The sequence below is a fragment of the Mirounga angustirostris genome, unplaced genomic scaffold, assembly GCF_029215605.1.
Source record: "Mirounga angustirostris isolate CCGP_5_RB_7025 unplaced genomic scaffold, mMirAng1.0.hap1 SCAF_14, whole genome shotgun sequence".
Lineage (NCBI taxonomy): Eukaryota > Metazoa > Chordata > Mammalia > Carnivora > Phocidae > Mirounga > Mirounga angustirostris.
The window spans coordinates 63,286,251-63,311,857 of NW_026991722.1; the positions used below are offsets into that span (position 1 = coordinate 63,286,251).

Here is a 25,607-nt window from a genome sequence, read left to right on the forward strand (position 1 = left end):
ATGGCCTGGACAGAGTCCAAATGTTCCTCGGCATGATGGTGCCAGGCCTCTTGGGGTCTGATGCTGTGGCCACAGCTGGCTCACCCACTAGCCTGCCTGCCGCCCTGCTTCCCTGTTCCCCTGCCAGTGTTCTCTGGTGAGGGGGTGGACCTGCTCTTTACAGAGGCATGGACAATCATTATCCACCCACAGATGGGCCCACACAGGGACAGGAGGCTGCGACAGGATCCGGTTTATTCTGCCATGGGAGGGTGGTCGTGAGAGTGGCAGGTGCCACCCTGTCCCGGGCGGAGGGAGGGCCCAAGGGCCAGTTAAGGCCAGTGGCGGGAGAAGCAGGGGGCATGTAGCCCCTGGAATGCGGTGAGGCCAGGCTGAGGCCCAGAGGCAGCTGTGGTAGGCCGGGGCAGGTGCCCCTGCTGCCCAGGGTGGAAGGCACCGGGCTGGGACCGGGCCATGGCTACAGGGCCGTGGACCCAAGCCACATGGGCACCCCGGGAAGTGGGGCACAAGGTCACATGACACGGAACATGAAACACAGGTACACGGCTCATGAGTAAGCACATGGACAAGTGGGCACAGATTCACAGGCCAGAGGGACACCCAGCCTTGGCCAGACACATGGACACAATGGTGGTGTCCTAACACACCACGGGACACCCGGCACTAAGGGACATGTGGACTCAATGGCTGCAGGGGACAGACCCAGGCCATGGAGTGCAAGGAACAGGGAAAAGGGGCCTTTTGGCACGACTGCACTAGAATCGTGAGAAGAGGGCAGTGGGGACTGGTCTGGAGGCACCTCGGCCAACCCCCATGCAGACCCCCTTGGGGACTCAGTCTGTCTTCCACACTTTGTTGAGTAGCTTCACCACTTCATCGTAGATGACAAACACGATGGCCACGTCCAGGCAGACCCGGCCCAGGCGGGGGATGGTGCCCTTGTAGAATCTGGGGTTGTGAGCAGGGAGAGGTAGGAGGTGAGAAGGCAGATGAAGAACAGTGTCCCTGTACAGTGAGGGTGGGTCCAGACATCAGAGGGACAAGGGCAAGAACCTAAAGGTAAGGACTCCCTGAGGGATAGTCGGGCTGGCAGCAGGTGGGGACCACAGCCCTGCCCCTCCCCTACTCACGCCTTGAGCCCCTCATTCCTCAGGATCTGCAAGCCACAGTCCCATGTATTCCGGTATTTGTGCGCCTCCAAGCCCTGCAGGACAGCAGTGTGCCACAGGGTTCAGCGGCTAGCCCCTGTCACAAACTCCCTACCCCCTTCCTGGCCCCACCCCCACCTGCATCCGGGTCTTGATGACGTCCAGAGGAGTGTTCCCGAAGACACTGGCTGCGCCAGCGACAGCTCCAAACACTCCGGTGATCAGTGGGTTCATGGGCTTGTTGGGGTTGTCCCCTGGATGTGGGTGGGAGATGCAATCAGAAAGTGATGGGAAGGCAAAGGGGAGGGCTCTTCAGGGCTCGGGAGGAGCATGGAAAAGAGCCTATCAATGTGAGGACCCCAGGAGGCCAGGTCCTGGCAGGGAAGACTGAAGAGGAGGAGCCTAACCCAGAGTGGTTGGAAGTGGGGTCTGGGGGGTGCAGACCCAACAGATACATACCCCTGTACCAGTTTCGCAGGGAGGTCATGACGAAGAAGCGGATGGCCTGGTTAGATCCCTGCTTCAGCACGGTGGCTGTGAGGCCCTGGTAGGTTCCCTTCAGCCCTAGGGGCAGACAGGCATGGGAGTCATACTGGTGCCTCCCAGGCCCCAGCTGGGACTGGGGAGTGGGGAGAGTGGCACACCAGAGCACCAAAGCAGGAAGGGGAAGTTCAGGCCAGCCTGGCCAAGGTCCCTGGCCCTACCTGAGGAGGAAGCCATTATGGCTCACCTTGTTCTCGCACAATCTCCCTGACCCCGTGGAAGAATCCTCTGTACTTGGGGTTGGGGGAGGTCTGGTCGTGGATGAACTTCACCTGTGAGAGGAAAGCAAAGGCCCTAGCTCCCAGGATGCCCCTGGAAGGGCATACTTGGCCCTTTGGCTTGCAGGCCCAGGGCCCACAAAGATCTGATCAGGGTTGGAGGTGCAGCTCTTCACCTGGAAACAGGGCCTCCCAGGTCACCGCAGGACACAAAGACCCCAGCAAACAAGAGGGCTGGCCTTACTAAAGACTCTGCAGTTACGTTTGCTGGTATTTCCTACAGCTTAGGCAGGAAACATGTTATCCTACGTTTTCTGTTTATAAAAGTGTTTTTTTAAAAAACCCCAATGTCAGTTGTCCCACTGCCTTTGGGACAGAGTCCAGTCTCCAGAGGAGGCCCTTCCTGCACACCTCCTGCACCCAGCTCCCCAGGCAGTTTCCCCTGCGCACCTTGCCCTGCTCCTGCAGGACCTTCTCTACCTTGCTGGTCTCCTAGGATGACCCCAGCCACCCTAGCGCCCCTCCGCACACCTTCTCCCTACTGGGACCCTCCCCACCTTGATGGTCTCCATGGGGCACACGACCACTACGGCTTCCGCCACACCAGCACCCAGGCCGCACAGCAGTCCCCGGGTGCTGTCCAGGCGTCCCTGGGGATCTCGCATGTGGTTGCTGAGGAACTCAAACATCCCGAACCTGAGAACAGGAGGCAGTGGGGTGAGAGGGGTTACAGCCGCCCGGCCCGGATGCCCTCCCTCGACCACCCCAGCCCGCCTCACCTGACGGCCGCTTTGGGGATGGAGCCGTAGAGCAGGGAGCTGAGGCCTCGGTATAGGCCCAGGACGCCATGGCTGCGGACCGTCTGCCGCACACAGTCCCCTGGAGGAGGGGGCGTTCAGCGACCCCAGCCGCCCTAGAGACCCGCCCCCCGCAGTTCCCCGCAGCCCGCCAAGGCTGCTCCCCGAGCGCAGGGCCCGGCCCTCTCGGTGGCGCACCGCCCCTACCCCTTCGCCCCCCGTCCCCCCGGCAGCCCCCTACTCACCAATACCCCGGTACCGCGGAGGGTGCGAGCGCTCGTCCAGCTGCAACTGTGTCTTCACGTATTCGGTGGGGAAGGTGATGCAGATTTCAATGCCGCCCGCCAGGCCGCCTGAGGAGACCAGGGACCCGGACCCTGAGACCACAGCCCCGCGGCCGAGCCGTCCGGCCCGCCGCTGCTGGAGCCCCGGCCCCTCCCCCGCCCCGGACTTTGTCCCGCGCCTGTGGTGTAGGGGAGGCCCGGCAGCGTCCCCTGCCCCACCCACGTTGTCCTGGCTAGGCGCGGAGGGGCGACGAGCTGGGCGATCCCCCAAGCGCTGGCTGGGGACCCGGGCCGAGCCCCACCCCTCACCCGACCCGGAAGTGGGGCGGGGCCTCGGCGTCCCTGGCCCACCCGGAAGCACCGTGGGGCCAACGGAGGGGGCAAATCTGGGGTCCGTGCCCCGGAGGGGCCCACCTGCCAGGATCGCCTTCCCCGGGTGCGTCAGCTTGGCCTTTCCGGACGCGGGTGCGGCGGCCGCCAGAGCGCGGGGCTTGGCCATGGCAGGCGGGGAGGCGGGGCGCCCGGCGTCGGCCTCGGGTCCAAGCCCCCTGCTCTCCGCGCTCGGTCCGCGGCGGCGGCGGCGGCCGGTTAAGGCCCAGGGGGCGGAGCGGTCGCGTCAGCTCCCGGGCTCCGCCCCGCGTGGTCCGAGCCGGGCCCCGCCCCCGGCCCGCCCCGCGCCGGCCGGGAAACTGAGGCCGGGGCGGGGCGAGCGAGGCAGGCGCCGGGGCGGGATCGATAGCCCAGCCAATGACCGAGCTCAGGGTCCTTGGGAGGCGGTGCTGTGCTCGGGCCTGGATCTGTGGGTCAAGGTGCAGTTTCTAAAACCCGCCCCGGCATCAGGCAGAATCCAGTACGGGAAGGAGCAGGTCTCAGGATCGTGGCATCTGCCTGAGCGACCGGGATCCCCGGAGATCGGGGGTGGAGAGACAGGCAGACCCCACCCCCCACCCCCGGGGCACATGGGGCTAGTCCCAACCCTGACGTTTGAGGGTTTGGCATTCCGACACCCAACAGGCTGTGCGGCTACCATACCCCCCGCTACGGTATTTAGAGCTCCGTGCAGAGAACTCAGGAAAAAGATCCCCAGTACACCCTGGCTATCTCCCCCTGAGCAGCTTGTTCCCTGGGCAGACGCGGGTTCCCATTCCAAAGAGGCCCCAGCAAATCTTTTGTCCCCTGCTACCCACACCAGCACCAAGCAGGGAAGCTTTGCCTTGATAAACCGACTTTAATATTCATGATCGGTAGGAGGCTCAGGGCCAGGTTAGAAGGTCCGTTCAGTTGTGTCTGGCAAAGTGGCCTGGAGGTGGCAGCTCCGTCAGTGCTGAGCGAAAACTGGGTGCCCCTCCCACCAAGGGCAGGGAATCCCTGCCGAGAAATCCCCAGGAATGCCTGGCTCCAGCCAGAGGGCCTGGAGGCAAGAGTCCACCAGAGCTGGTCTTCTTGGGCAGTCAGTGGCTACCCTGGCCTCCCCAGGCTTGGAGATGGCTTAGAGGCTGCCACCACTGGGCCTCAGCAAAAATAAACAATGTCCAGGTGTCCCCGCCTCCCATCAGGGTCCTCTGTGCTTGTGGGATGACACACTCCTTGAGGTTAACCCCATAGAGGTGTGTTGCCACTGAGCGCCCGCTACACGCTGAAGCCGTACACGGGAGGCTGGGCGAAGGCAGGTGCAGCAGCATATCCATAGGGGAAGCCGGCAGGGGCAGGGCCTGCAGCAGGGCCCGCTGTCAGCATCAGCTGCTGGCCTGCAGAGGGAGAAGCAGAGGGTGAGCAGAGCTCCTGCTGCCGAGTGGCCAGGGGCCCAAGGAGCAGGGTGGCAGACCAGCCCTGACCACCCAAGGCTCAGGCACTGGAGAACAGGTGCCTGGGGGCAAGGGCAGTGGGAGTTGCTGTTGTGGGGCCAGCTACAGAGGCTGGCCAGGCTAGGGGGTAAGCTAGTCCCGAAATGGGACACTTACTTAGCTCAACTGGCTGGGTCTCAATCATGCCCATCAAAATCTAAAAAAACCAGATTGACATTAATGGTGGTGGCAGGGGGGCACAATGACCCTGAGGAGGACACAGCTGGTGGGAGACGTGCTGCGTGCTCACACCACACCCTCAGGCCTTTGTTAGTCCCGCAACACACTCCAGAACCCAACAGCCTTCTGGTGCAGCGGACACCAACTAATCGGTCTGCTCGATGGCCAGGCCATCCAGGCAGGCTCTGCAGTCACAGCCAGCAGCAGGCAGAGCAGCACACGGCAGCAGCTCAGACTGGGGCAGCTGCTAGGCACAAGGAGCAGGCAGGGGCACCCTCACAGAAGGCAGGTACCCTGAGAAAAGGGAGGACAATGGCCGGGTCTCTCCAACATTCCTGGGTCCACTGACCTTCTCCACACCCAGCAGCCGTTGTGCCCCACCTGTCCGTTCCCTCTCTGATCTGAAGCCCAGCCAGGGAAGGGCAACGTGAATGACCTTCCTTACTCACCCCTCCCTAGGGGTAAGGGGATGCCACCTACCAAATAGGAGAGGGGCGGGCTCCACCACATGCTCCTCTCGCTTGCGCAGGCTCTCCGAAGCGTCCAGTCTGTCTACCTGCCAAGAGGTGAGAGCGCTGGAGTGCCTGCCGGACAGGAGGCAGCACACAGCCTCCAGGAAAGTCAGGGCGGGGGCTGGTTGGAGGGCAGACGCTGTACCAGTGACTACTGCCCTGCTCCACAGGAAGGTGAAGCCTCTATAACTGGGTACACATGGAGTGCCCAAGGGGGCCCTGGTGACCCTCCCACTGTTCCAGCCCGGTACTTTTCATGCGGGCCCCTGGCGGCCCGGGGCAGCAGAGCACGGCCGGTGACTGCAGGCTGCATGTGCAGCCCAGCTCACGGGGCTGGCCCTCCTCTGGATACAGGCGCACCGCCAAGACGGCGGAGCACTTCCTACATCTAGCCAGTCCACGCTGCCCACCCTTCCTGAGGAGACCAGTCACCTGACATCTGGGACATCCCACCTGGCAGAGCGGATGCGCCACCTCAGAGGTGGGGGCAGCGACAGCCATCTGAGGACAGGCTGCCTCCTTGCTCTTCCTCAAGGCTTCACCAAGGGCTACCCCATGCAGTACCCACAGGCTGGGGCAGACACTCGGATGGGGAGGGAACAGAGCAAGGTGGTGTCAGGGGCCTGAGGGGCAGACAGCACTGTCCTAGTGGTGGCGATAGCAACTGTGTGTCTGGGACACCCCCCGCCCCCTGCCCTGGCCCCACCAAAACAAGGACTTGAGTCAGAAAGAAGAAAAAATTATGTGCCCTGTGTGCACTCGGGCCACGGAGAGATCAGGTCAGGCACCAGAACCCTAGCAGAAGCAGCCCTGTTACTGGCCCTCTGCACTCCTCTCCCCTTTCCTCCTTGGGACAAGAGCTGAGGTGAGAAAGGAGCAAGACAGTGCAGTGGCCTCGCAATCCGTACTCTCTTCCTTCAGCTGGCTCCCACCCAAGCTGAGGTCTAAACTAGGCCTGCATCCTCCACTGAGAGAGCCAGGGGGCTCAGGGATGCGGGTTTTTCTCAGAGGGACGGTCCTCAAGCTTCCCAAATGAATCAAGAGGCCCTGGGCTCGGTTCTCCAGGCAGGAAGGGGCTGTAGCCTTCTTGTCTGGGCCTCTCGACCTCACAGCAGTCTAGTCTGTTGGGCCCCAGGCCAGCTAAGGACCAGCCCACATCCCACCACTGCCTAAGAAACCTCTATTGAGCCCACCCTACCCCCAACATGACAAACATCGGGTCTGGTGCTGGTGCAGGCATGTGGAGCAGCAGTGATGCTGGGAGCCGTGGTAGCCCCTGACTTCGTCCTAGGACTAGGGGAGGTGTCTGGGGACCCTGGGTTAGGGAGCAGGTCCTTCCAGCAGGACGGCAGCTGTAGCCCAAGCACACTATTCCACCCTGAAGTAGCTATGCAGCTGCAATACTGACATGGCTGCCAGGATGACCTCCATCATTCATCACAGAGAGGGAGTGTGTTTCCCCCCCTAGTCCTCGAGGCCCCCTGGAGGTCCCAACACCTGCAGCAATGAAGGTCTGAGTGATATGAGTTCCTCTTATGTTAACCCATGGGCCTCAATTCTAGGAAGATATTCAAGCCATATGTACCCTTCTTTATGCAGGGGCACAGGAGACAGACTATGGCTAAGACAATTTAGGGATGGGAAAAGCAGAAACCATAGGACAGGTTCTGAAGACAAGCTCCACACAGCACAGACACTTCCTTTAGGGAGCTGCTATCCACTGTGGTTGAGGAACCAGGGACTCTTGTAAATCCAACCAGTCTATGTACCCTAGTAGCCTGCAGATCAGGCCACATGGCCAGGACTGCCCCTCTCCTGTCCCCTGAAGAACCTCGGGACACCTCCCACTCAGATGTGCTGTGTGAATGGGACTAGGACACACTCTGGCAGTCCCTCCTCCTGTAGCAGGGAGATGGTCTTGAATGACCCATGGAACAGTCCTTGACAGGGGCTGGGCAGCTCCCAGGAGGCACTGCAGGTGGCAGAAAGAGCAAGCCCTCACAGGCCAAAGCTGGCAGTGCCAGACACCCCCCACCTGTGCACTTCTTATTTCTTCTCTAACCACACTAACCCCTGCAGGCCCCTCCCCTCACACCACTGAAGGAGACCCTCAGCCTAGGGGCTTCTTAGCATTGTGGGCCCTCCATGTGCCTGGAAGAACATTAGGTGTATGGCTGGATGGGCCAGTAGGTGCTGCTGAGTGGCAGCTTTTCTGCAGCCTTAGAAACAAACCAGACTAGGTGACAAGGGTCTCTGGATGGTGCCTCAATTAGGCCCCTGACCAGAACTCCTAGGGCTTCAACACACACGGAGAGTTAAATTCAGACACTCCCACCTCGTTAAACAGCTCATCAACCTGCAAGGGAAGAGTAGGATGCTAGGGCCACCAAGTGATGTCTGGAGTGGTAGAAGCAACAGTTACTGAGATATGAGTATGGCCCTGAGGCCAGGGAGATGTGGGTCTGAGCCCATGTCTTCACCTGTCAGCTTTGGACCCAAACCTGTGACTACAGCTGTAGAGTGGATGACTACCTACCTGTCCAGGTGTTACCATTCCTACTAAGTGCTCAGCAAAATGGGGGTTACCATGACAGGTCTGCCAACAAATGCAACCCGAACTCCACCAGAGGCGCCCTGAGAGGTGAACTGACTGCACAGGGACGGAGCCCACGGGCCGTGCGCTGGAGCTCTGCTACCTGCTGCCTCGCTGTTCTCAGAGCACAAGAGCCCTCGGCTGTGGGCGAGCACAGCTGTTGTGCCCCCTAGCAGCGTGGGGAGAGCAAATGCAAGGGGACGGGCTCAGTTCTGCGCAGAGCTCCCCAAGGTGATTTTCTAGAATAGGTTAATGTCGGGCAGCAAACCACTGGGAAGGCATGAGGCCACTCTTCAGGGTGGGTGGGGCTGGCTGGCCAACCTGGGCTGGCCCCCCACAGGCCACTGGCCATCACGGGGCCTCTGCACGCATGGGCTAGAGCCACAGCCGTGCTACATGGCAGCAAGGGAGCCAGGGCAGAGCCCGTACTTACTTTGCTAAGGTACTCCCTCATCACCTGGATGAAGTAGGGCATGGCCAGGTCCACGAGGTTGTGTCTCCAGGCCAGCTCCAGCACTACATCCGGGGGAAGCAGGTCGTAGCAGGTGAAGAGAGAGGCCGCGAAGCACTCCTGCTTGCCTTCCTCCAGGAACCACTGCAGCAACTTCTCAGCCAGCTCAGCGTCCCTGGACTCTGCAGCATGCTGCATGGCGTCCTGCAACCAAGGCAGACGCACAGCTCAGGTCTGCCCTACCTGGCGCTGCCAGGAGGCACTTTCTGGGTCGGTAGGACACGCAACAGTGCCAGGCTCCGTGAAGGCCATCCTCGCCTGCAGAGGGGTCTCTGTGGCTCAGCTGCCCTCCGGTAGGACGGAGTACCACCTCCAGGAGGGCTGTGGAGGGCACAGTGCGCTCCTGGCAGCAGGCTCTCACAGACCTGCTGAAATGCCAAGAGGGAGGTGACACACACAGGTGCAGGCACCCTGGGAGACGGGCTCTGGTCTTGCAGCCGGACTGGCATGGAGAGGGAGTGCATGGGACTGCCTGGGGGACGGTAACAGAGCTAGCAGGGCCTGATGTAAAGGTCAGAGTCACTGTGCTTGGCTCAACAGCCAGCGCTATCCTTCCAACTCAACATGCAGCAGCTACAAGGGACCCAGCCAGTGCTCAAGAAACAGCAATCTGCCCGTTCTTCCTGACAAAAAAGTCCCCTCCAAAATCCCTGATCGCTACTTTCATATTTGCAGATTTGTCTAAAACATAAAGAATCATACCCACCCAGTGAGTAGTCATCAGTAAATTAGTGATTTCGATTTCCTAGCCACAACGGTGAGAAGCAAACGGCCTAAACTGCCAGTGCGTGGTCAGCCAGCTCTCCCAGACCCTCCAGCAGCCCTCCGCAGCCCTGGACAACCTGGGCTTCCAGACACGAGACTGAAGCCCGAAGATGAGGCCTCTCGGCCGAGAGGCACAACCAATCTCAAAGGCATTCTGGTTGCCCCCTAATTGCTGCCTGCTGTTGTGGTCCTGGCTCCTCTCCTGCTCAGTCCTCCAACATGAGACTCCCACGTGGGACCCAACGTCCTATAAGCCAGCTCTGTGGAGGCCGCTCTTGTCCCTGCTCCTGAAAGGATCCTCTCCCACCTGCCTGTTGCTTCTGCTGAGTCCTGCCTCATCCCCACGCTGTTCCTACAAAGGCACCTGTCCTTTTAATGGCAGGGGGAGGGGAGAGGGCGAAGTCAGTGGAGGCTCAAGTGAAAGCTCCAGGACACCTTCAGGTCTCCCTGGACCTCTGACACCAATGCCGTCACTGCTCGGCACTCTTCCCGCATGTCCTCCAGTCCAGCAGGGCGGCCCACCCTTGGTTGGTTCATCTTCAATGTGCACCTAAGAGTGGGCACTTCTCTTCCTCCACAGGCCCGGGGACTGTCTCATGAACTCTTACAGACTCAACGGCCATCATCAGAAAGTGGGCGTTTCCAGAACCATTGTGCTCCAACTGTCCAATGGCAGTTTCCTAGAGGATTCAGATGCAATGAGGCCCACAGATGCTCTCTCAGTCTGCGCCCGCCCCCTGCATCCTGGAACCAAGCTTGAATCTGAGATTCTCCCACACCTTCCCACTTTTTGTCACCACACCTGACCCACGTCACTACTGGGGCATCTACCTCGTCCCCATTCCTCAACCTCCCTCCCAAATCACTGCCAGCACTTTCCAGGGCCCTGCTCCAGGCCCTCGCCCTGTCCTTCACTGTCCCCAGCCTGCGACTGTATCTCTGCAGGCTCCTGTTCTTCACTTGTGGGCATGAGGGGTCCACGAACCTACTGCCTGTTCACACACCTATGTATGGGCCCCTAGCCCTGACCTTCCCATGTCCTAACACATTCCCTCATGCCCCACTTGTCCCGCTGTTCCTCAACAATCCCAGCTTCCCACATGCAGTTACCACGCCCTCTACACCACTGGCTCCTCAGGTAGAGTGAACACACCTTAAAGTGGTTTCCCCTGACAGCCAAGAGCCCACTGTGCTTTTACACCCAACCTCTGCAATCTGGAAAGCATGTTTCTTATTGCTTTATGACTGTCCCAGAAGCCAGCAGTGGCTACTCACCAACCCCTCCAGGCGGCACACTACGACCGCCCACTCTCCCAGGACTTCCATGCAGGGTGGGCTCTGCTACCAAGGCATGGCTGACACATGTGTGTGTGTTGGGGGGGTGCTGTGCATCGTGGGCTCTTTAGCACCACCCTGGCCTCCACCTACTAGATGAAGCACCGCACCACCAGCTGTGACAACCAAACATTCCCTGGGGGTCAGAGTCGCCCTCACTGAAAACCAGGGCACTGGAAAGTATGCCCATGGCTTTCTGTGTGTGGCTTTGTCCTTGTGGATTCTTTCTTGCACACGTTGCTCTGAGTGGGATTGCTGGTTAGAAGGGGACAGGTGGCCTTTTGGCAGTTCTCACAGCACTGCTCGCTCACTCACTCATTGCCCGAGCGATAAGGGGCCGTGCACTCAAGGCCCTGGTGTGTACACTGGCAGGATGGGACAACTGGGAACCCCTAGCCAGGGGCAGTTTCCCTCTGGTGTGTTGGAGCCCCACTGCCACCTCCCAGTGCCAGTGCCTGAGGACCCTGACAAACTGTCTCAGAGTTCCCTCTGTTAGCACCCCAGGAAGGACCACGAGCACTGTCACTAAAAGGGAGGACATGTCACATAACAGTCCCAAACTGGAGGTAACAATCGGGATGAAGCTTGACGTGTCCCTGATGTCCAGGCTTCTCTGGCCTCGGCTCATGTGCCGTGAGAGAGAGACGCCTGTCCTCTTCTGAGAAAGAAACTCAGGAATGCCAAGGACAGTTCTGGGAGTAACACCTTTTAGGTCAAGCTCATGGCCTGAGAAAAGGCTCCCCAGAGGCTCACGGCACGAGGAACCCTTGGAAATCAGCTTAGCCACACCGCACATTACAACGGCCCTCTCATGCAACTGCACTTTACCCCACTGGGGAGATGCTGAGGCCAGGTGGAGCGAAGGTAATGCCTTCAAGGGCCTGGGATCTCTCCAAGCAGCCCACCCTGGCCAGCAGATGCCCAGATCTGGATCAAGACCTGAGGGTGGTACTGAGCCACTGCTCAATGGCAGAAACAAGTATTGTGAATGGGATTTTCACTTTGGTGTTTTTATTCCCTATATCTTGATCAATAGAAAGTAAAGTAGGTGCCAAGTGAATGCTGCCACACTCTGTTCAGGGAGAGTGAGAGTCACAAACACCTGCTGGGAAAGATTCAACTCCATAGGAGCTAGTCTTCTGATCCAAGTAACTGTGAAGAAGTTCAATGTTAACGACAGATAATGATCTTCACCCTGTGTTCTACAAACAGGTCCCCCTTTACTTCATCCTCCTTGTCCCCACCATAAGTATCTCCTGATAGGGGGTTGTGGCCATCTCACCAGCCCCTACCCCCAAAACATCAGGAAGCACACAGGAGCGCGTGGGGCACCGGGAAACCCACCTTGTAGAGATGGTCCTTCTTGCAGAGCTCCACGCTCTGGGCCCACCGCTTGTTGCCCTTGTACAGATAAGCCGCAATACGCCTGAACTCAATCAGCTGGTGCTTCTCTAACCGCTGTGCCAGGGCGATGTTGTCAAAGTTGTTGTAGGCATCGATGGATGCCCTCAAACCCTAGGAAGACCCGGCCTTTCCGTGGGTGAGGGACACAGTGGAGCGGACAACCAGGAATCAGTCATTGGCAGCTGCTGCCACCATGGCCTCAGAAAGGCCCCTCTTCATCTACCTCTGGTGCCTTGTGGGGCCCACAACCCCTCCTGTGCAAGGTCAGCCCTCGGAGAAGGGGGCGGGTACGAGGAGGGGCTCTCCAGTCCCTGAGTGCCCAACACTGGCTGCAGGGGTCCCTGGGGCAAAGGGAGGTCACTGCCCTCTGATAAGGCTCCTTCCCCCACACCCACCTGGTAATCCTCCTCTTCCGTCAGTAGGTGGTTGAGGGCCTCATTCACACTCTTGTTGTTGTGGCTCTGGACTGACCGCAGGTAAGGCTTCACTAGGGGCAACTGGCCTGCCTGACAAGTCAGGAAAATGGTTAGGGCACTCAGGCAAGTCATCAGGGCACTGAGCTGGGGGCACTGTGACACACTGATGGGCCAAAGTGTACAGCCTAGCTCCAGGTCTCCTTCCGGACAGCCACAACTGATATGCCCTACACATACTAACACATGAAGGGCTGCCTGGGTTACTGAGTAAATGCCAATTTCGTCTATGGATATTTTGGCTGAAAGACAAAGCTGTATCTGAAACCTAAAGCAGTTTGAAACATTTAATCTTTACATTTGCTGGGGATCAATTTAAAAAACTACTTATTAAGGAATGGGGTGCCTGGGCGGCTCAGTGGATTAAGTGTCTGCCTTCGGCTCAGGTCATGATCCTGGGGTCCTGGGATCGAGCCCCACGTTAGGCTCCCTGCTCAGCGGGGAGGCCTGCTTCTCCCTCTCCCTCTGCTGCTCCCCCTACTTGTGTTCTCTCTCTCTCTCTCTCAAATAAATAAAACCTTTAAAAAGAAATAAATAAAATCTTTTAACAAAAATAAAAATAAATTATTTATTAAGATATTACACTCAGATGACCTTGGCCCAATACCCTTCTCTGGCTCTGGGATGCTGGCTGACTCACCTTTGCAAAGAAGCCAACAGTCCGGGTGTGGTCTAGCCGGGGCGCCAGCACAAGCAACAGGTCGTTGATGAGCAGAGGTTTGTAATCCAAATAGAACTGCAGGGCTTTATAGTAGAGCTCCACATTGGCAACCTATGGGTGGAGACAGAGCTAAGGGTTGGCTCCTGTCAATCCCCAGGCTGCCCCACCCACCTGTCTCAAATGCAGCACACTCCACCATAACTCCTTCCAGTTTTTGCCCAACTGCACTTTATTAGTGAGGCCTGTTGTGACTGCCCCTTTCAAGACCAAACACTCCCTCCCAACACGCCCCCCTTCCCACCTCTGACATTTTTCTCCTCAGTGACCTAAAAGGCAGGCCTTTGTTTCCTGCCTCGCCCTAGTATCTGATGCAGGGTCGATGCTCAGGTAGTATCTGTTGAGTGAATGAATGAGGGGTAACAGGCCAGGATAAACCCGAACATCAAAACATGGTTTTATCCAAGCAAGATTCCCCCAGTCCTCCCTGGAAGCTCACCCTGAGCTGTAAGCAAATCCATAACACATCCTATTATGTTTTCACTGCTCTCAGACAAGACACCATGGTATGCAGAGGGCTGAGTCGTTCCAGGCTGACCCTGTGTCTCTAGGAAGGCCACCCTCCTAGGCCTGCTGATAGTGGGGCCTGGTGTTCAGAGGAGAACATGGTTCCTACCTCCAAAGGGACGTGTGCCAGGTCTGTGGTGATCAGCATGTCCAAGGGAGCACGCAGAGGTCCAAGGGTGCACACAAAATGTAGCAACATTAGAGTCATGCTGGGTGGAGGGGGTGGGCACAGTGGGAGCTTTCTAGTAACACTAGGTCCAAGTAAGCCAGTAGCAATGTGGGCCCAGTGACATCTGCAGACCACATGGCAGAGGAAGAGGACTACCCACAGCCCCCCTCATTACTGGTACTCTTTTTGGTTACTGACTTTATCCTCCTCTCCAGTCCCTGGCTTGGATTTGCCCCTCTCAGAGCAGAGCACTCACTGTCACCACAGATTTTGACCTAGACTGGCCTCGGGGTCCCTGGTGCTGTCCCTGTCGGTGCCCACCCCCCTTCCCCTGGGCACACTTGCTTTAGAACTCTGGAACCTGCTAATCTTCCAGCCAGGCCCTTTTACTTAATGGTATCTGGACCCAATCAGACTAGATGTCTAGCCAGACTAGATGTCTAACAAGCAGAAAGGGCAGTGGGGACGTAAGGTGGGGTAGAAGGGCAGGGGCACACTGGATAACCCGCTTTCCCCGCCTTTGGAACAAGTCATTGCTGCCTTCACTAAAGCATGGCCAGAGTGCTCCACATCCCTCTGCTGAGACAGCTTAAGGCAGAGCACAACTGGCCAGGCTCCATTCCCTCACTGCAGTGACTTTGAAGCTTGACATGAGCAGGCCCAACCACTCTGGGTGGGTGGGTCCACAGACATGTGTTGTGTTGGGCTGAGCCACTGATCTGGTGACATCTGGCACTCTCTGAAGCATCCACTGCTCCCATCTAGGGCATTGGCGTCTGTGTGGCATCCTCTTGTGGAGCCAGCACCAGGAGAGGAGCACCTACAAGGTCATACCCACTTGTGCAGTAGGTAAGGATGGCCACCGCTGCCCCAAGACTAGGGATGGGGCATTATTCCTGTTTTGAAGAAGAGAAACAGGCTCAAAGATTCTGTCACGAGCTCAAGGGTGACCAGTGAGGGTGCTCTGGCTCCTGACAGTTATTGCACTACCTGTGAGAAGCACCTACTGTAGGCCAGGCACTTGCTGCTGCTCACTTGGCAGGCAGGAAACATGTCCATTTTATGGATGGGGTCACTGAGGTTCACAGTGATGACACTAGCTCACAGTGACAGAGACAGCAAATGGCTGAGATGCAACCCAGTCTGTGTCACCCCTGCCTGGCCCTCCACCACTCAGTCCTGTGGCCAGATGATTCTAAAGCTCTCCTGTTGTGTGCCAAGGCCTCTCTGCCAGGCCACTACACCAGCCACCACACCAGGTAGGTGTCCTCTACATCCCTCCTCCACATGCAAACTGACAAGGCTCTCTCACATAGCAGAGAGGCAGAGGCATCAAGAACAGAACTCAGCTGTCAGCTGCATGAACACTGTTTTGCCACAAGAAATGGTCTTGTCGGGGCACCTGGGTGGCTCAGTCGTTAAGCGTCTACCTTCGGCTCAGGTCATGGTCCCAGGGTCCTGGGATTGAGCCCCACATCGGGCTCCCTGCTCAGCGGGGAGTCTGCTTCTCCCCGTCCTTCCTCCTCCCCTGCTTGTGCTTTCTCACTCTCTCTCAAATAAAGTCTTAAAAAAAAAAAAAAAAAAAGACATGGTCTTGTCTGCGAGCATGTGACCTTGGACCGAAGATGTCATGCTGACTTCCACCTCTCCTCAGGAATCTTCTGATCCTGACCACCATCAAGGTAGACTGCACTCGGGTCATGGGCCACATCAGCTGCCTGGACAGCTTATAACGCCCCAGACACCACTAAGAAACAAAAAGCACTGCCACCTCAACCATGGCATGTCATCAACTTTAAAATGCACCCCGATATCATTTGAGTTCAATGTGAAAAAAGCATGCCTAGAATTGATCAAGTATGGGTTTTCCAGCATGTTTTTCTTGTGTGCTGGGGGCACAGGAACGTGAAATCTGCCCACTCTTCCATCAGCAACCTGTAGACCTGTATAGGGTGGGATGTCTGCAGAAGGCCACCGATTTCACATACCACCACACTAAATAGCACTGACGTGTGTGACCTAAGACGCTGAGACCTGGCTAGGTACCCCACCCGTCACCCACACCTGCCCTCAGCGGCCATATGTAGAACAGAAGGTAGACAACTCCCTGACCCAGATGGTGAGGAGCCAATGCCCCACCGCCATCCCTCCTGGGAGCAACAGGACCAACACACAGTCAAAATGCTATCTTTCACTGACATACAGCAAATGGGAGAGACCTGTGGACAAGTTATTCATGTAAGGCCACTGCGACAAAACGAGGACACTCAAAGCAAAAGACCCGGGACTGATGACAGAAAGCTTCATCCCCTCACCTTCAAATACACAGGGCTCACAGAGGAGGAGAAGCTTGGAAGCTGGGCCCACGCTGAGCCCAGAAACAAAACAGCAGAGGCCTGCTCAGTGCCTGCACCCAGACCTGACACCTTCTAACAGTATTTGGCAGCTGGTGGAATAGTTCAGCACCCTGGTTTAGCCCAACTAGACTACTGGAGGGTGGATGCTCCGAGGAAGGGTGGGGACCCAGAGGCCAGCAGATCCGGGTTCATGAATCCACCTCCACAGGTGTTCGTGCTCCTCTGGGGCTAGCAGTTTTAGGAGCAGAGACGTGAAGAAAAAATATGCCAGATGGTAGAAAATATGAAACAATACAACAGGAAATGGTATAGACGGGGTCTGGAGGTGGGTCCCAATCTGATAGGGCAGAAGGAAGAGCAAACACCAGGGTCTGGCTGTTCAGGACCCTGGGGGGGAGTGAGGTAGGGAGAGTGGTCCTAGGCCCTGCCCCGCCTGTAGCCTGGCTTTGGGGCCGAGGCCAGTCACTACCCTTCCTAAGCATCCATTCCCTTTGTGCAGAATCACCATGACCTCCACAGAGGGCAGTGAGACCCTCACAAGATGAAGGCAAACACAAACACACCCTGGGGCGCACACACTGGCATTCATCCTGCCCGCCCCTAGGCTAGGCTGGGCAGAGGCAGACAGGAGCTGGTGCTCAGGCACCCTCTTACCTTGGTAATGACATCCTTGAACTGCCCTTCCCTCCAGGCGTCAGTAGGGTGATTGATCATGGTAAGGACGGCATTGTCGTACTCTTCATACTTGTCATAGAGGAACACCAGCTCTGCCCAGAGGTGCGCCTGCTCTGCAGCTCTCAGCACCTGGGAGGGTAGCCAAGGCCGAGGGCTGGGCTTGTGCCCACATGCACATGGCAGCCAGAACCTCAAAGAGGGCTAGATTACCTTTGGGATGTTGACTCGGGACCAGAAGAGCTCCAGGTGCTCTGGCATCTTCTGAGGCTTGAATTTGGAGTAGAGGATGGCCAGCTCTGTGAACATGCCCATGTGGGCCCGCTCCAGGCCCAGGGCTGCCTCCAGCAGAGAGATCAGTTCCTCAAAGTAGCCCCGATCCTGACAGACGAACAGACATGCTTGAGGTAGGGGCAAACACACCCGGGGTGGCCAGCCCTGCTCTCTCGGTTATGCACTCTGGTTCCAGCCCGCCTGACGTGCCTGAGCTGAGTCTGACTGGTTTCCATCACATTAATGCCCAAAAACCTCAAGGGCCACCCCCAGAGGACGATTTCACACCCTCCTCATTCCCTGTCTTCACTGTGTGGATAACCTTGCTCCTGCTTCACTGAGCAATGGAAGCCATTAGGAGCAAATGTCTGTGTTGACCCTACCGGCATCTGTACCCATGTCTACTCGCATGCTGCTTGTGCTCCTGGCTTAGGCCCCAGCACCTGCCACCTACTGAGGCTGATGGGCCAGTAACTGTCCCTTTCTCTCTGGGCATCAGCTTCTCCCTCCACAGCTTGCCTTTAGCAAACATCCTTATTCTCCCATCCTGAAATGCTCTTTCTTGATTCCATGGACCCTACCATTGCCATACCATTTTTCTACTCTTTGCAGCAAAACTCCTCAGCAGGATCCCTCCCTCCTGGGCACAGATGCCTTGTTCTCTGTAACTTCTTCTTACTTTACCCCAACCCATGTTGGAGAGCCCTAGGCTCGCTTTCTGCTATTCTTTATCTGCCCCCACCCCCCTGACCTCACTCAAATTGCGTGTCTTTATGTCCCATCTGTGTGTCAACCAATGGCTCCTATTTCATTTCTCGAGCTGAGTTTCTTCTCTGAGTCCCAGGCCCTGTTTCCCTCTGCCCCCCACCCCCCGACACCTCTATGCTTGTATTTATTTATTTCAGAGAGAGAGAGAATGAGAGAGAGCACATGAGAGGGGGGAGGGTCAGAGGAAGAAGCAGACTCCCTGCCGAGCAGGGAGCCCGATGCAGGACTCGATCCAGGGACTCCAGGATCATGACCTGAGCCGAAGGCAGTCACTTAACCAACTGAGCCACCCAGGCGCCCGAGGGGGAAGTACTCTTAAAAACACAAATACCAGCCTGCAGTTAGGTCCAGGATATCTAACACACCAATCTGATTTGTGGATGGGTCGTCTATCACATGAAAAGACTTTCCCATAGAGACAGTGCTTTGTATGCCTACCTGAGGATGTGACACATACTAAGGGGATGAGCGTCCCTTTATGTGGAGTGTTTAGGTGTCATTCATCATCTCCACTGCTGGTAGAAATCATCTCTGGCCAGAGACTAGTTACCTGGTAATAGCGTATCAGCTCCTCCAGCTCATCTGCGTGAATGACAATGTGAAGACCACACAGCTGTGCAAGGCGGAACTCCTGCCCATCCACGCATGCAAAGCACACCTATGGGAGGGAAGGCCAGAGAATGTGAGTGTCCCCAAGGGCACAGTGCCACAAGAGCTGGCTGCCGGAATGCAACTACAAATGCAGAAATACCAGCAAACAGGGTTTTTAAAGTTAGATTCTGAACAAGTAAATAACTGAAAGGTGAGCTGCGTGAGACTGGGAGAAAAAATAATGCCATTTCTAATCTGCAGGCCAAAGGGGTATTTGAGATTGCAGAGAAGAGGACTCATGCATTACTTCTAAGCCCTGAGATGTGAAAGACTCTTTAGGGGACAGGAAAGCAATGCTGGACTTTCCGGTTTGGGGTTTGAAAACGGTTTAACAAAGTTCAAGAATAACTGTCAAAGGAGTATAGTTCATCTGAGTGCTGTTTATTTGGGAGGAGCTTATTTTAATAAATATATATATATATTTTAAAGATTTTATTTATTTATGTGAGAGAGAGAGAGCACATGAGAGGGGGGAGGGTCAGAGGGAGAAGCAGACTCCCCACTGAGCAGGGAGCCTGATGCAGGACTCGATCCTGGGACTCCAGGATTATAACCTGAGCTGAAGGCAGTTGCTTAACCAACTGAGCCACCCAGGCACCCTAATAAATATTTTTTAAACTGAGCTTTTGTTTTAGGCACTCTGCAGTATATACACTCAATGATAACAAGTTCTAGGAAGTAAAAGAAGCCCCCCGGGCTCCTGCTCAGAAAGACTCAGAAGGGGCCCTTGAGTTGCTCGCTCGCTCCTTCCTTTTTCTTTCTTTCTCTCTCTCTCCCCCTCCCTCCCTTCTTCCTTCCTTAGATTTTATTTATTTATTGAGAGAGAGAGAGAACACATGAGCAGGGGGAGAGGAAGAAACAGATTCCCCACTCAGCAGAGAGCCCCACTTGGGGCTTGATCCCAGGACCCTGAGATCATGACCTGAGCCCAAGTCAGATGCTTAACCAACAGAGCCACCCAGGTGCCCCTAAGCTGCTCTTTTTTCAATGGCTGAAGAGAGACCTCATACCCACAGGCAAAGCTGGCTTCTCTTGAGGTTTCCCTACCTCCCCATCTTCTATATAGGCATGTGTTTTCATGGTAGATACGGCAGAAAACCCAGATAAACAAAAATAGTTCCACAACCCAGAGATAACTGCTCATTACCTCGAAACACAACTGTTACCAGCTCTATTTCTTGTGATACAGCACCCACCAGATCTCTCTCTCACATACTCACACACAGAATGGAATTACCCTGCACATTCTACTTATGTTTCTCACAGAATACTCAAAACCTCCCCTCCCATAACCTTGCCTATTCATTTTGGTAAAGTTGCAATATGTACATTATTTAACCATGCCCTTGATATTAGACATTTATGTTGATTTTAATCTTTTATTAAACAGTACTTCAGAGATTCATTGAAGCTAAATCTTTTGTACCTCTCTTTACAAACTTTTTTCTACTTACAGATAATTCTGGTATTAACCGAGAGCTAGAAGACGTGCCCTACCAATTTACTACAAAAGACCAAAAATGCCAATTTACACTGATTATACCACTAATAAGGTGGTTTTTAAAAATATCTTAAATTATGACACTACTTCTCATACTGATAATTCCATGCTATTAAGACAGCCTCTGGGAGCTGATTGGTCCAAAACAGAACTCTCCAAGGCCTTTGTTTCAATCACAAATGCAAGCTTACGAGGTTCTCTGAGCCTTCCCAGAAGACTCGGAACCCTGCCTGGACAAGGCAGTCGTCCAGACACATCCCATCTGGCACAAGGGTGTGGAGGAAGGAAGGACAAGGAGGAAAGGCTTGAGAGACTAGTGGTGTCCTGGAGACTTCCTATGCTTACCTCCTTCCACGTCCGGGTGCTGTTGGCCTTGCGGCTGCTGTCCACCGCTGCCTGGTATTCCCCGAGGTGGACCAGGGTGGAAGCCAGGCGGGCAAAGTTAGAAACACTGCTGTACAGGAGCTTGGCAGCCTCATACATTCCCTCCTCGTAACAGCGGTCTCCAACCTACGAACAACCAGGTAGCTTTGCTGAGACCTTCTTAAATGGGAAGATTCTCCAGAGATGGTCTAAAGTTCCTAGGTGGCAGGGGTATTTCTGTTTTCAAAGAAGGCGAGTACCGTTCTGATCACACAGCAGCCTGGGCTACAGAGCTTCTGAAGGATAAAGTGTGCCCCTCAGGCCCTGGATCCACTCTCCACCGCCTGCTCCTGTGTCTGCTGGCTGTCATCTCCCACATCTGCACCCCAGTGGGCCTGGCCTCAGAGGTGTGCTCCTTGCTGCTTCCAGGCCAGTCCCCTCCGCCCCACTAACAGCTGCCCACCAGAGAATGGCCTGCCAGGGATCACACACCAGCCCTGGTTCTTGCTGCCACCCATAGATCTCGCTCATTCCCTGAGAGCTTTAGCTTTCTTTGACTTCCTCTGCTCTGAGGACCTTGCATCTCTCCTGACAACAGCCAGTCACTGTCAGCTGCCAACCCTGGGAAGCCTGGCATAAGAACCTACTCTCTGCCTACCGCCTCCCCTCCTTTCCAGCTCACCACCACCTCCAGACACCCCAAGTCCTGCCCACCATCCCCATCTGCGACCGGCCAACTCTCCTCCTGGCTTGCTGGCTGTTGGCAAGCCATGTGGCTCTACCCTCACTGCCTTGGTTGCACTTGGCTGTACTCACTAGGCCAAGCCCCAGTCCTGCTCAGAGCGGTTTCTCTGCCAACTCCGCACCCAAGACCGCAGAGCTAAATTCAGATAGCCAAAACCCAAAGTGCCACCCAGGCTCTCTTAAACTTCATGATGATGGCCCTAGAGGAACACACAACACTAGCAATCCTACTCCCTCAGCCCAGGTACTCGCTCCTTGTCCATCATTCATTTCCTATCTTCTCCCCCCAAATCTCCAGCAACTCAAGCTGAGTGCCTGGCTTCCCAAACCCTGAGGAGACAGACACAACCAGAAGAGCCCTTCCAAAAGCACCAGGACTGAGCCTGCCCCCTTGCTGCATCTATGGTCCTCACCTGGCCCCAACGCCAACCCCACTGGTGCACGTGACCCCAGCTCCCCTCCCCTGCTCCAGGTCCCCTCCCCTGCTCCAGCAAGCCTAGCAGTGATTCTTCCCTCCGTACTAAATCACTCCTATAAGCTTAAGGAATCAGTGTTATTTCCCCAGCTCCAAACCAAACCAACCAATCTTCACTGTGACCTCAGCCCAGCTATTGGCTACCACTCTGCTTCTACCCTTTCTTTTTGAGCAATATTTCTCAGAAGAGATGTCTATCGGTCTTAAAAGCTGTCCCCAGTCTCCTTCTGTCCTCTCTGGAATCTGTTGTAATCAGTCTCTTGCCGACTTGCTAGCAGGGTCACTGCTTCTAAGTCGCCAGCTCATGATGCACAGCTTACCCATCACTCTCCCCGACAGACACCTACTCGCTTCCCTGCACAACCCTTTGCTTTTGTCCCCCCACCCCCACCACTTTCCATCCCCACTTCTCCCTGCCCTTGGGCTTTGGGGTGCCCTGGTCTCAGGCCTCAGCCGCCCCCCATTGCACAGGGTCAACTGCATACTGAAGACTGCCACATTTACAGCTCTATTCTTAAATTCTCCTTGGAAATTGGACTTCTGTACCCAGGACAGACGCCCCTGAATGTCGAGATCGAACCTGCCTGCACGCGAGTCCTGACTGTCCTCCAGGCAGGCCTCATACATGGCCCCCACCTCAGTAAGCACAAGTCCATCTGTCCAGGGCTGTCCCACACCACACATGGCACAGCTGCCTCACTCCCCCTTCTCACTCACACTCCACCAGCAGCCCAAGCTTATCACCAGCTCTCTGCCACTCACCTCGACCACCTTCTCTGAGTGGCCATTGACTCTGGCCTGGGCTACTGAATAGCCTCTTATCTGCTCTCATTGCTTCTGCCTCTGTCCTTCAGTCTGTTTTCAGCACAGCAGAAACTCCAGAGGAGTTCTGTTAACCCCTAAGACCAGATCATATCCCTCCTCTGCTCAGAGCCCTCTGATCTCACTCACCCAGAGCAGAAGCTAGAATCCTGCCCGTGTCCCGCAAGTCCTGACATCCTCGCCAACAACCACCTCTCCCCAACATTCCCTCTCTGACTGGAACCGTGAGCTCATGTTTGAGGTCCTGCTTCAGGCCCCTGGGCCACCACTGCACTGCTCCTGCAACACACTGACGTATTCCTCAAGGCACCCCTGCACAGGTTCTTCTGTCTGCACTCAGGCCTCCTCCCTCAGAGGCATTCAGACTCAGGACCTCACCTCCGGGACACCTTGCTGGCCACCCGTTGAGAAGTGCACCACCCACCTTCCCACGTCACCTGCCCTACACTGTCCACCTCTCCCTGCTGTGCTTTTCTCCTGTAAACTTACCATTTAACACGTCACAAATTTCTCGAATGGATCGTAAGATCCACAAAGGCAGAAATTCGACTACTATTTTCACACCTGCATCCACAGTCCCTATCCTGGCACATGGAAGATGCTCAAGAAAAGTTCGTTGAATGGATTAGTTAATGAAGTATCGTATCAAAGCGTATGATCCTTTAAGACTCTTGTTATTGTCAATTTATAGGCAATACAGGGAAAATGAGTTAAATGATATCACGGGACTTCAGTCAGCAGAAGCCAGACTGTGGGACACATATGAAAACAGGTGGTGGACTGATCTGGCTGACATGTACTGACCCCACCTTGGAGGACTGTGGAAGGCAGGGAGCACAGCCTTAGGGTCACCATGAACAGAGGCAAAGAACAAGCAAAGCCATCTGAGCTTCCCAGTCCAGCTAACTTCCGGTAGGATTTACCTTCTGTGTGACCCAAGACAGCATCTCTCGCTATGGTATTTAATAGACTCCCCAGTCGGGAGAATTCTGTTATGAATTCAGAGGGAGATTTTGGGCAAGGCTTCATTTTCTTTCTTTCTTTTTTTTTTAAAGACTTTATTTATTTGACAGAGAGAGACAGAGCGAGAGAGGGAACACAAGCAGGGGGAGTGGGAGAGGGAGAAGCAGGCTTCCCGCAGAGCAGGAAGCCCGATGCGGGGCTTGATCCCAGGACTCTGGGACCATGACCTGAGCCGAAGGCAGACGCTTAACGACTGAGCCACCCAGGCGCCCCCAAGGCTTCATTTCCTAACACCTTTATTCATTTTCTGATTATAAAGGCAATTTAAAAGTTATGGTCACCGATTAAAACAAGACTTGGCAAACATAGGCAAGTGAAAGGAAAATGGAATAGTATTGCCCAATCCTTATCTCTGAGTTCTTCGTTGTCACCACCTGGGATGTTTTTCTAGGTACACAGATATGTTTATCATATTGTACATGCAGGTTTTCACTTGGCTAGAACTTACTTCAAAGGTTTTTCTGTCACAAACAAGACTCTAAATACTTGTAATGGCTGTATTATATTCCACTGAAGGACGTTATTTCCTTTTGTTGGACACTGGTTTTCAACTGTTATTAGTATAAATCATGCTGCAATGATTAAATATTTATATGTAAAAGCTATTTGGACTTTTTCTTCTTTCTTGGGATTTATTTTTACATCTAGACCTATGAGGCCCATGATTAGGAATATACATATATTTAAAGCTTTTATGCATTAGATGAACTGATACTTTCCTTTGTGCTTTCTTCCACTGCTTATATGCTTAAAAACTCCTTCCTCATACAAAGATTCAAATAAATATTGAAAACTTTTTACTAAGAAAAAAAACCCCTCAACTTTTACCCATAATTCTTTCATCTGGAATTTTACCCCAGGAAATAGGAGACTTTACAGTTATTTAGCTCTTTCTTTTATTTAACATTTTGCCTTAAGGTTTGTTTAAACATTTTTGTGTTATTCCTACTTTAAAAAATATTCTTCCCATTACATTATAATAATTGCTAACATATGAAAAGCTGTTAATTTCCAACCTATCTCTTTTACCTGGCCAGTTACTCGTTCACTTTGCTCTTCAGTGATAACAGCTAGAACACTGGCACATAGTCCATTTTATAGAAGAATCATTCTGATGTGCACAACCAGGGGACTTAACTTCCATACCAGTGACAGTAATACAGGACTTAATTCACGGGCTGGCTTGTTTCTCAGTGTCAAAGATCTGCGCCACTCTAGGAAGCGATCCCTAAAACTGCCTGGAGCAGTTTGTGGTCCCCAGGGCATGGCCTACCTGCTGGATGTGGGCATTGTTGGGTCCATTAATACAATCTTCTAGCTCAGACAGACGGCTGGTTTTAGCCAGGGCAAAAATAAGTTCAGTATCTATATAGGATTCATGGCCCTTTTTCCTGGCCATCTGTAGAAATTTAACCAGATCCTCCCAATTGTCTAAAGACAGAAAACAAAAATACGTTAATCCAGAGCTGCTGAGTTTAAACAGGAGGCTCAGCTCCTCCCATTTTGTCCCCAGTTAAGATGTTTAATCTCCCACTCGGCTTCAGTGAGGGCTTGGACTCCAGGTAAGGTCTAGAAGGACTTGTTTGCCTGCTAAGCAGAGCCCTATCCCAGGTGGGAGAGACAGAAAGGGCAGAACCACATGGAGGCTGACTCTGGGGATGGGAAGTTCCATGTCACCAAGTAAAGAGACCTCACCAGGAGACAGGATGCTTATTCCAGCCCCTGGAGAAGTGTGGACCACAGTTAATTGGAAAGGCCAGAAGAAGCTCTGGGTCTAAGTTTCTGACCTTAAAATTATCATGATAATGCTATGCACTGTGCTTAAACTATCTTGCCAACCAAAGAGCTAGTGTCTAGTTAACAGCCAACTGAAGAGCTAGTGTCATTAACAGAATAACAGTAATAGATTCTTTTGGAAAACTTTGATTTAGCAATGTCTCCAATATCTCTGGATGTG

General features: G+C 54.7%; 2 protein-coding genes across 6 annotated transcripts in view; both read right to left on the reverse strand.

The window, feature by feature from the left end:
- Positions 1-217: 217 nt before the first annotated feature.
- Positions 218-3,615, reverse strand: SLC25A1 (solute carrier family 25 member 1). Of its 2 annotated transcripts, none has more exons than XM_064578011.1 (9): positions 3,405-3,615; positions 2,952-3,059; positions 2,689-2,788; positions 2,467-2,605; positions 1,879-1,963; positions 1,608-1,712; positions 1,287-1,402; positions 1,131-1,204; positions 218-1,005 (listed from the first exon to the last, which is right to left on the reverse strand). In XM_064578011.1, the coding sequence occupies exons 1-9, from the start codon at positions 3,487-3,489 to the stop codon at positions 834-836; spliced, it is 984 nt and encodes a 327-aa protein (XP_064434081.1). In that variant the 5' UTR covers positions 3,490-3,615; the 3' UTR covers positions 218-833. The 2 variants fall into 2 exon arrangements, with proteins under 2 accessions (XP_064434081.1, XP_045743068.1); XM_045887112.3 differs by having other exon boundaries at positions 218-948; positions 3,405-3,611.
- Positions 3,616-4,198: 583 nt separating this feature from the next.
- Positions 4,199-25,607, reverse strand: part of CLTCL1 (clathrin heavy chain like 1) — a 100,713-nt gene continuing 79,304 nt past the window's right edge. Inside the window, exons 22-33 of one of the 4 annotated variants that reach the window (XM_064578008.1) lie at positions 24,924-25,081; positions 20,569-20,733; positions 18,622-18,729; positions 17,244-17,411; positions 17,013-17,162; positions 13,248-13,379; positions 12,530-12,640; positions 12,075-12,245; positions 8,553-8,774; positions 5,495-5,570; positions 4,952-4,991; positions 4,199-4,738 (exon numbers count right to left, since the gene is read on the reverse strand). In XM_064578008.1, the coding sequence (XP_064434078.1) occupies positions 4,972-4,991; positions 5,495-5,570; positions 8,553-8,774; positions 12,075-12,245; positions 12,530-12,640; positions 13,248-13,379; positions 17,013-17,162; positions 17,244-17,411; positions 18,622-18,729; positions 20,569-20,733; positions 24,924-25,081 (1,481 nt within the window). In that variant the 3' untranslated portion in view covers positions 4,199-4,738; positions 4,952-4,971. The remainder of the gene's footprint in view (positions 4,739-4,951; positions 4,992-5,494; positions 5,571-8,552; positions 8,775-12,074; positions 12,246-12,529; positions 12,641-13,247; positions 13,380-17,012; positions 17,163-17,243; positions 17,412-18,621; positions 18,730-20,568; positions 20,734-24,923; positions 25,082-25,607) is intronic. The other 3 variants (XM_064578010.1, XM_064578007.1, XM_064578009.1) reach the window with 3 other exon arrangements.